General features: G+C 33.4%; 1 protein-coding gene across 3 annotated transcripts; it reads right to left on the reverse strand.

Annotated features, from left to right (window-relative positions):
- On the reverse strand, positions 1 to 2,174 carry LOC104099921 (cysteine proteinase inhibitor A-like). Of its 3 annotated transcripts, none has more exons than XM_009607054.4 (3): positions 2,031 to 2,174; positions 1,689 to 1,812; positions 1 to 408 (listed from the first exon to the last, which is right to left on the reverse strand). In XM_009607054.4, the coding sequence occupies exons 2-3, from the start codon at positions 1,788 to 1,790 to the stop codon at positions 214 to 216; spliced, it is 297 nt and encodes a 98-aa protein (XP_009605349.1). In that variant the 5' UTR covers positions 1,791 to 1,812; positions 2,031 to 2,174; the 3' UTR covers positions 1 to 213. The 3 variants fall into 3 exon arrangements, with proteins under 3 accessions (XP_009605349.1, XP_033512935.1, XP_070033714.1); XM_033657044.2 differs by having other exon boundaries at positions 1,689 to 1,801; positions 2,031 to 2,157; XM_070177613.1 differs by lacking the exon at positions 2,031 to 2,174 and having other exon boundaries at positions 1,689 to 1,885.
- Positions 2,175 to 11,234: the final 9,060 nt, after the last annotated feature.

The following is an 11,234-nucleotide window of genomic DNA, read 5'->3' on the forward strand; positions in this document are numbered from 1 at the left end:
TAAAAGGAGAATACTAATAATTAGCTTATTACGTAAGAAACATCCTATACAACTCACTATCACATAAATACAGAACATCAAGAACTAAGTACCATTTCCAGTATTTAAAACATTAAATTAGTGATATATGCTTACAATACGACATCCAAATACTTCCAGATAAAAATGGCGTTATTTTTCACCAACATAAGATTACTTCATACCAAGAATTAGTTAAGCACTTGGGGCATCGCCAACAAGCTTGAATTCTTGAACTTCCTTGAAGTTTTCCCATGGCTTAACCCATATCTTGGCTTCATATACTTTCTTCTTTCCGCCCTCAATTGCCTCGAGTGTTATATAGTATATGGTTCCAGCAACTACCTGTTGTTTCACATTCACAACCTTTCCAAACTCCAAAAGAGCATTCTGAAATAGAGTATATATTGTTCAAAAGAAAGGTTATAAGTCATTGATCTGTACTGCCACAAACTTCTAGCTTCAGCTTATACTATTCGCTTAGTCTAACAAATATAGTTGTGCCAAACAGTCGATCAATTAATTCATCAAAAGTTTTTGAGATGGCCTACATAATCATATACTAGTAGTTAATAAATCTTGTGATGTAATACCAGAGCATATGCAACAGTTAAAAAACAAAAGGAAGAGTGCGAAAAGAACACAATCAAACAACATAAAAACAAGGAACACAGCCAATTTCGAGTAGTTCAGGGGCAAAATTGGCCCTTTTCCAGCCAAGTTGGAGCAACCCGGGGGCAAGTGCACAGATAGCCATTATTAGGGATGTTATTTAGAGATTAACAATACTTATTTTGTCCTGAAATATTAAACTAAAATCTCAACTTCAGGGCAATTAAGGACATTTTTGTCCTGAAAAATTAAACTGAAAAACTAAAATTCAGGACGCACTGGTTAATTCCTAAATATCAGCCCTTTAGAGTGGCTATCTGGTGTCATGCAAGTGCACAAATAGCCATTCTTAGGGATGCAATTTAGATATTAGCCAATATTTATTTTGTCCTAAAATTTTAAACTAAAAGTCTTAACTTCAGGATAATTTAAGATATTTTTGTCCTGAAAAATTGAACTGAGAAACTAAAATTCAGGATGCATTGACTAATTTCTAAATAACAGCCCTTTAGAGTGGCTACCTGATGTTATTTCTATGCAGTTCATGGGAAGGGCAATTTTGAGCTACTTGGCTAATGGCTAGGGAATTTGGTGAGGGCATTTTTGTGCTAAAATTGAAACGGATGTCAAAGTTGTCCCATTTCAAATAGTTTAAGGGCAAAATTGGCCCTTTTACCTTAATCTAACAAGGCCAGCCAACATCAGAAGAAACATAGGATAATCTAATAACACAATCAAACAACACAAAAAGCAAGAACAAACTCAAATCCACAAACATGAAGTATAGGGAGACAAAAAGAAAAATCTCAATCGGCTAAGCAAGTTGACAATTCTGTCAAATCTCAAAACTTTTATAATATTAAAGAGAGCAGTAACCTATTTCTAGTTATCAACAATACGAATCCAAACCGTGAAATCAGGGTAGGTTGCCTACATCATACCCCTGGGTGCGGCCCTTCCTCAAATCCTACGTAATCGCGGGATACTTCGTGCACCGAACTGATCTTTTATAGCCAGATGAAAAAGGAGGGGGTGGGGGAGCGAGAAAAGTAATTAACCTGTTTTTTGTTATAATCTTGGATAGCAAAACGTGCAAGATCATCGATCTCAACGCTATTCTGGGATCCTCCAACCTCGCTAATGCCTCCTACAGCTGCCATGATTACTCTATCTGCAAATGGGCTGTAATGAGAAAACTGGTTTTTATTATTATAGAGAAGGGTTGAGAATGAGAAGTTAGTAAACAAAACGAAACAGTCAACGAATCTAGCACGTTATAACTATTTTGATCGATTTGGATTGGTCTTCTGACTTTTCAGTTCCGTTGTTAAATTTGCTTGCAAATAGTACCAAAAAGAAAAAGAAAAAATCTTTAATAGGGGAACTCAATATATACTTGCCTGTAATATTCAAATTTGAGTGGTTGTTGTAGACTTGTAGTACATTATTTCTGTGTGCGCAAGTCTAGATACATACGCTCTTTGCCCCATACCTCATTACCTCTCTTACTTCCTCAAAATATAGAGGGGAAAATACGTGGTGATAAGGGAAGATCTTTAAAGGCATTTGTCTTCTCATCTTTATAAGGGATTTAATCTTGGATATTCGGAATTTATTAGTCCGAATTCGCCTATGGGCCATTAAAAGGAACGCTTCCTACCCGGTATTTCTCTATTTTTACATATCAAATCCATGACTTTTAATTAAGGGGGTAGAGATTCTATTTCATTTCATCACACCCTTGAATATTATTTTCTAATGTTTGGATTGCAAAAACAGAAAAGAAGAGAATATACTCCCTTTGTCACAATGGATTATGAAGCTGCAAGTTCAAATGAACTATTTTTGTCAATCTCCTAATATTGGGGTACTAGTTGGTCCTACATTAATTTAGGACCAATTTAGCTTCTATTTACTGACCATATAAATAGCCAAAAGCCAATTGGTGACGATTTTTGAAAGTAAGCATGTAATGATAACTAACAAAATGTGATAACTTCATTAGTAAACAACCTAATAGTACGCCGATGTGTATAAATTAAAAGCATATAAAAATCATTTAAGCTATATACATTATTGTGTAAAATGTTATAAATGAGATGAATGCATGTGAGCGAGAGGAATGCATTTGTCTGTCCATTTAACGTACTTTGTATTCATGTACTCAATTAAGAAGTACATTAACTTATAACCTTTGAATGTATTTGTACCTTTATAAATAGGGAACTTTTTACCCTATGAAAAATACACCAAGAAAAGAAATAACAAAATCATTCTCCCTCATATATATTTTGTCTCCATTAGTATATTGTTCTATTGTGCTCTCATTTCTTAACACGTTATCAGCACGAGGTTCTAACCAACTGAGGTTATCTGCTTCATCCGAATTTTATCTTCTTCCTAAAAGAGGTAGTCAGTTTCTTTTCCGATTCAAGTATTAATTCTTATGTTTATAGCGTTTCTATTAGGATCTTCTTTAACCTGCAATTTAATTACCATATGCATAACTTGTTTTGAATATGATTATAATAATTGCATTGGTATGAAATCAATAAGTTTCGGTTAAATTGTTATTTCATTATATAAACTACGAAGAAGTTTAATCCTACACATAAATAAATAAGTATTAAAATTGAATTACAATAATTAGATTAATTAAGCCCACATCCAAATATTCTAACAGAATATGCATTTAGAAAGAATTCTTGCAAAATTTTCAAAAGGTTTAAATGTGTCTTCAATAAATTTATCACCTAAGTGTACAAACTAATTAATGACTTTAAAATTAACGACTGAGCTATTAGATGAATCGTATTGAATGTTGAAACTTGTCAGAATTGATGTCATCTAGTTTTATGCCTACTTATCCTATTGAAACGTATTATAAGTAGAACAAAATTATACTAGTACATATTAATTCAACTTATTTATTCTATGAAAATATACTTACATGTCTAAAGTTTTTGTGGGTAATATTAAACACTAATTTATCATCGCACTACACATAATTGTTTGTTTGATAATTTTATATATAGAATATTAATACACGATTATGTACTGCACTGAATTAATAATAATTTTTGTCATTCTAATTCACTTATTTCTATGATAGTTTTTACTATGTCGAATTTATCAAAGCTTGAATTTATGGCACTTGACATCTCTAGGAATAACTATTTGCCATGGGTACTTGATGCTAAAATTCACGAAAAAAGCCATGATTTTACTTCGCCATCATCTCGATGAAGTGTTAAAAAATGAATATTTAACCTTGAAAGATCCATTTTAATTATGGACTAGTTTGAAAGAACGATATGACCACCTAAAGCCCACGGTATTGCCAAGAGCTCGTCGTGAGTGGATGCACTTACGGTTACAAGATTATAAGACCATAAGTGAATATAATTCTGTTGTATATAGGATAATTTCCCAACTAAAATTATGTGAGGAACCTAAGAATGATGAGGGCATGCTAGAAAAGACTCTTTCCACTTTTCATGCCTCAAATATGGTGTTACAGCAGCAATACCGTGAAAAAGGCTTTAAAAAATATTCTGAGTTAATTTCATTCCTTTTGGTGGTTGAACAACATAATGCGCTTTTAATGAAAAATCATGAAGCATGCCCCACTGGATCAGCTCCATTTCCAGAAGCGAATCTGGGAACGATAGATCCAAAGTCTGAAAAAAGACAAAATAATTATCGTGGCCGTATAAATATACGTGGGCGTGGCAATGGGTGAAATAATAATCGATATGGTAGTGGTCGTTATAAACAAGAGAACAATAAAAGTTCTCAGAATAATCCTTCAAAAGGCAAAGGTAATATTTTTTACCGATGTGGTATTAAAAATCATTGGACACGAATTTGTCGTACGCCTGAACATTTTGTAAAACTTTATCAAGTATTTATAAAAGGAAAAAAAATAAAATTGAGAATCACTTGACTTTTCAAAATGATGTTGAGGCGGGCCCTATGAATAATCATGATAAAGTTAAAGCAAACCTTGCCTATAAAGATGATATTTTTGAAGGCCTTATAGATATTACTCATTTAGAAGCTGGAGACTTCTTTGAGCATCATAACTGAAGACTTATTATTGGGAAAAATTATAAGAATAAATGTATTTCTTTTTATGAAGTTCATATTTTGAATAAAACGTTTTATGTTGTCAATATTTAATTTCATAAATGTAGTTTCTTTTGTTCTTAAATTTTTCAATATTACTTATGATGTATTTTTTTTCTTCTTGAAGAATATGAAAACTTTTCAGTCTTCAGTTGTCCGTATGAATAATAAAGAAGAAATATGTCTTCTGGATAGTGCTACAACACACACCATATTAAAAGATAAGAGATATTTCTCTTATTTAATTATGAAATAAGCCAATATCATAACAATATATGGTAGTACAAAATTAATTGAGGGCTCTGGAAGAGCGACTGTATTATTACCAGGAGGAACTATATTGGATGTTAATGATGCATTATATTGTAGTAGGTCTTAAAAAAACTTGTTGAGTTTCAAAGATATTCGCCAAAATGGCTATCATATTGAGACCACCAATGAAAGAAAGGTTGAATACCTTTATATTACTACAATAAAAGTGAAAAAAAGTATGTGCTTGAAAAGCTTCCCGCATTTTCCTCCGGATTATACTACAATAATATTAGTGCAGTTGAATCACATGCCATAGTAAACAATGAGTTTACTAATGATTTTATTATTTGGCATGACCGGTTGGGCCATCCCGGTTATAATATGATTCGCAAAATAATTGAGAATTCACATGGTCATTCATTGAAGAACCAGAAGATTCTTCAAACTAAAGAACTCTCTTGTGATGCATGTTCTCAAGAAAAACTGATTAGACCATCAGTAATTAAAGTTGGAGTTGAATCTCCTGCATTTTTGGAACGTATACAGGGTGATATATCTGGGCACATACACCCTCCATGTGGACCATTCAAATATTATATGATTTTGATAGATGCATCTACAAGATGGTCACATGTGTGCTTGTTATCAACCCGCAATTTGGCCTTTGCGAGGTTACTACCTCAATTAATAAGATTAAGAGCACAGTTTTTGTCATTTTGATAAATCAGTATACCCAATATTAAGGGGAGAAAATAAGAAGCTGCAAAAGGAGATAGATTAGAATGCATTATCACTATCTCATTTAGATCCTCGAACAAATCAATGTGAACACGAGGTTCAAAAGATAATTTATTTACAAAATATTATAAATCAACTACCTGATACATTCACTAACCTACCAAGGGTGACTAAGTCACATATTCCAGCTGCTAATGCTCATATTTGAATTGATGTCCCGGTTGGACAATCTATAAACGCAAATGAGTCTAAGCCACGCTTGAAATACGGTAGACCAATTGGTTCCAAAGATAAAAATCCTCGAAAGCGAAAAGGAGCAAATGATCCAAGAGATCATAATATGGAGGTAATTGCTCAAAAAGATCCCTGTGACATAACAAATGATAAGACCTCAGAGGAGGTCCAGGTACCTGAAAATAATAAAAATGAAGAGATCTCAATAAGTTATGTCTCTACGACAAAAAGGTGGAACTGGAATAATATTATTGTCAACAATATTTTTGCTTATAATGTTGTTGTTGAATAATACAACAAGATGAGGATCTTGAACTAAGATCCATCGATGAATATAGACAGGAAAATGATTGGCAAAAATGGAAAGACGCTATCCAGGCAGAATTAGCGTTACTTGAAAAATGTGAAGTATTCGAACGTATAGTCCGAACACCTAAAGGAATAAAGCCAGTGTGATACAAATGGATTTTTGTGCGAAAACGAAATGATAAAAATGAAGTCGTTAGATATAAAGCACGACTTGTGGCACAAGAATTTTTGCAAAGACTTGGCATTGATTATATGAAGACATATTCTCCTGTGGTGGATGCAATCACTTTCAGGTATCTTATAAATTTGGCAGTCCATGAAAAACTTGATATGCGTCTAATGGATGTTGTCACAGCCTATTTGTATGGCACATTAGACAACGAAATTTATATGAAAATCCCTGAAGGGCTCAAAGTTCCTGAAACTAATAAAAGTTTTCGGGAAACTTGTTTAATAAAGCTTCAAAAATCCTTATATGGATTGAAACAATCAGGGCGAATGTGGTATAATCGCCTGAGCGAGTATTTACTGAAAGAAGGGTGTAAGAATGATCTAATTTGTCCTTGTGTATTTATAAGAAGGCATGGATCTGAATTTGTTATAATCGTTGTGTATGTTGATGATCTAAATATCATTGGAACTCATGGGGGACTTCCAAAAGTAGTAGACTGTTTGAAGAAAGAGTTTGAAATGAAAAATCTTGGAAAGACAAAATTTTGTCTTGGTCTACAAATTGAGCATATGAAAGATGGAATTTTCGTCCATCAATCAACTTATACTGAAAAGATCCTTAAGCGTTTTATATGGATAAAGCACATCCATTGAGTACCCCGATGGTTGTGAGATCACTTGATATAAATAAAGATCCATTTCGACCTCATGAAAATGATGGAGAGCTTCTTGGTGATGAAACTCTATATTTTAGTGCAATTAGGGCACTAATGTATGTTGCAAATAATACTCGACTAGATATAACTTTTGCAGTAAGTTTATTAGCAAGATTTAGTTCCTTTCTAACAACAAGACACTAAATGGTGTTAAGCATATTTTTAGATACCTCCGAGGGACTATTGATATGAGATTATTTTATTCTTATAAATCCGATTCACAGTTGATTGGTTATGCAGATGCAGGTTATTTGTCTGACCCACATAAAGCCTGATCTCAAACAAGCTATCTATTTACTTGTGGGGGTACAACTATTTCATGGCGTTCAACAAAACAAATTTTAGCTGCTACATCTTCCAATCATGTAGAGATAATAGCTATTCATGAAGATAGTCGAGAATGTGTATGATTGAGATCAATGACTCAACATATTCAATAATTGTGTAGTCTTTCTTTAAAAACGAAGATTCCAACGATATTGTATGAAGACAATGCTGCTTGCATATCTCAACTTAAAGAAGGATATATCAAAGGAGACAGAACAAAACACATTTCACCAAAAAGTTTTTTTTCACATACGATCTTCACCAAAATTGTGAGATAGATGTTCAACAAATCCGTTCAAGTGACAATCTAGCAAATTTATTCATTAAGGCATTGCCAACATAAATATTTGAGAAGTTTAGACATAAGATTGGAATGCGTCGTCTCCGAAATATCAAATAAATCTTTCATCAGGGGAGTATAATATCTTGTAATACACATTGAGTGCTGCCTCATTCATCGTGACTAGAGTGCCAAGAAATTGATCATAAATCTCGAAGCAATTGGTTGACAACGTTAGAAGGTGGAAACTTGGGTTAACATCTCCTCCATTATAAAGGTCACCGATTTTCACCTCCACAGCGATGGCGGATTTCCAAGCAATTGGTCGGCCACGATGCCAATATCTAATTTTGCTTCTGTACTATCTTGTCAGAACTTTTTTTAATTGTGTAACAATTTTAAGGAGAATGGAAGGTAGAATTGGTCGAGATGATGGAGTTTGTTTCAAAGTTTGATTGAAGAAGGTGGTTCTCTAGCATTTTGTTTGGTGAAATTGGTCAGGTGGGTACGAGTATGAATGTCAACGAATGAAGATGATGTTTTATTGGATGAAGAAACTGATTGAAAAATTGGATTTGGCAAGAGATGGAGGAAAGGAAATGGAAGTGGTCAAGTGGTGTTTGCCGTCGGTAGGTGGTGTTGAAAATTGGATGTGAGTGTTCCAGTTTATGGATGATGGAATAAGAAGTTGAGGCAGCGAAGAAGGTGGAATAAGGTTGTTCGTACAATAAATTGTGAGGAAGGAGCGGTGGTTCTGTGCCGGTGTATTTTCCGATCGGTCAGAAAAATATAGGCTACAAAGAAGAGAGAAGAACAAAAAAAAAAAAAAAAGTCACATCCACGTGCTTAAGGCAAAGTGAAAGTCTATTCATATGTTCAATAGCTACCTACCTTAGTTAAGGCGTCAAAATAAAAATTGAAATCAACTTTAAGGAGCCGTATATATATTTGGCTAAGGGTGTTCAAAACTGAGTCGAAACCGAAAATCGAATCGAAATCAAAACTTAATGGCTTATTGGTATCGGCTTAACGATTTAACGAACGGGGAATAGATTGAATCTTTTTTATTAATGACTTATCGGTTTGGGGACAGATTATTCAATTTTCTTAACGGATAATCCGTTAACCCGTTAAGAATATATATATATATATAAATCGAATCGAAATCAAAACTTAATGGCTTATTGGTATCGGCTTAACGATTTAACGAACGGGGAATAGATTGAATCTTTTTTATTAATGACTTATCGGTTTGGGGACAGATTATTCAATTTTCTTAACGGATAATCCGTTAACCCGTTAAGATATATATATATATATATATATATATATATATATATATATATATATATATATATATATATATTATTGAACTCGTTTACTATTACTCTCTAAACTTTAGAAGAAAGATTCAATTATTTATTATCAGCGTGAGAGGTTTCATACTAAACAATAGTAATACACGAATAAATAAAAAGGCAATATAAGCACGAACCAACAACTGCTTAATAATTTGAATGTTTTGCAGGATGGAAACCAACTTCTTGTTAGCATTGCTAGCAATGTTGACTACTATTATAGCTCAAAAGGAACCGATTGTCAACATCACCATAGTTCACAGTGCCACTGCACAATACATTAAGCAATAGAGAGTAAAGAGAATCACATACAGATTTCTATGAGTACTAAGTATTTATTTGTTTATGAGACATCAAACAGTGTGCCTCGATGGAAGCCCGCCAGCATATCATCTTGATAGAGGACATGGTAGCGGACTTCGCAGCTGGATTATTGAATTGGTTAAGTTCAATCTTAACCAAGTTGTGTTTTTGTTTTTTAACAGTTTGTCATCTTCTTAAACAGTAAGAAATCTATTCAAATGATACTGTTGATATATTGTGTTGTGCACTTCTCAATCCCTTACCATCCACTTGAATGTAGTATGAGAAGATAAAAGAAGTATGTGATATCCTGTATTTGATTATAGTAATATGGCCTCATGGTGTAATTTAGTTGATATATATGTATGAGAAATGTTGACTATATTGTTGTCTCGGAGATGTACTCCTCAACACTGTGTTGAAGTATGTTAAGTTTCAATCAACTGAAACTAAACCGATAACCGTCCGATAATAGCTAAACCGATACCAATCCGCCCGATATCTTATCGGGTGGCTCGCGAATTGATACATTTAAAAACCGATAACCGATAAGCCAAACCGTTAAGAGTAAATAACCGTCCAATCCGTCCGATAAGCAGCCCTATATTTAGCCTATATAGTCAGTATATTTTAACCCGTTATAGCAAGGGATGGTAAATGGTGCAGGTCGGTGCAGTTGCGGGACAAACCCGCGAAGATTTTATACCAACTTAAAATGGATTTACGTTTTATACCATTTAATAATTTTTACACTTCTGCTCCTGGTTAATAAAAAGGGATTTCCGTGTCATGTTTCCTAAGGTGAAAACCTCCAACAAAGATAGTGATATCTGATAAAAAAAAACAGAATCACAAATTGGATAGCAAAATAGTCACATAGTGCCAGTGAAACAAAACATTTCCACTAATAATGGTGTTTGAGTAAATTCAGAAAAGAAGCGAAAGAAAAGAGTAGGCGGCATTAGTTTAGGTCTTTAGGCTTTAGTTTTAAAAACAATCTCTAACCCGCCCCGTCCCGCGTGATTTTTCTTTTTTAAAAACTGAACCCGCCCCGCATCCGTGAGCTCTATAACCCGCCGTGCCCCGCAAACTCCTATACCTGCCCTGCACCCGCACCGCCCTATTGCCATCTAGACTTATTTGACCATAGATTTTGTCAAATTTTTGCCAATTGTTTTTGGCAAATACATATTTGTTCATAAATTTTATCCATATTTTGGCAAATTTTCAAAACTCAAATCCAAAACCAGCTGGCCCAAAATATTACTATTACACATTTTAATTACATATTTTAAAAATTGCCCCAAACTTTTGTATTTTATAAAAGAGTATACCATTTATTATTTCGTCTTCTCGGTCATCTGATAGTATATTATGTAGTTCATTATAAAAATGATAATTTTGTACCAAATTTATTTATATTGAGGACTATGGTTTGCGATAATGATAATAAATGTTATTGATGAATGTACTGTTGGGTATTTGTGATAGTTTTTAAAATTTATGGGTATAAGTCATGTTTCATGTTTTTTCAAAAAAAAAAAAGTGAAATATGTTTTGAAAACTGATGTCCAAACACATTTTCATCTTCAAACCAAACTTCACCCAAATCAAATTTTTCAAAACAAATTTAAAAATCTATGACCAAACGCTAGCCTAGTTATAGCCGTTTTCATACAATTTTTTCCATCTTACAAATGACTGCTTATTATAAACAGTTACTTGCTGTTACATTTAAGCAAGATTGCATAAATATACTATCAATTTATAAAACTAAACCCGAGAAGG

The sequence above is a fragment of the Nicotiana tomentosiformis genome, chromosome 6 (genome assembly GCF_000390325.3).
Source record: "Nicotiana tomentosiformis chromosome 6, ASM39032v3, whole genome shotgun sequence".
Lineage (NCBI taxonomy): Eukaryota > Viridiplantae > Streptophyta > Magnoliopsida > Solanales > Solanaceae > Nicotiana > Nicotiana tomentosiformis.

Coding starts and splice junctions, on each gene's coding strand:
- LOC104099921 (XM_009607054.4), bottom strand. CDS start 1,790: ATGGCAGCTGTAGGAGGCATTAGCGAGGTTGGAGGATCCCAGAATAGC. Junction 409..1,688: donor AAGATTATAACAAAAAACAG/GTTAATTACTTT, acceptor ACTCTATTTCAG/AATGCTCTTTTGGAGTTTGG.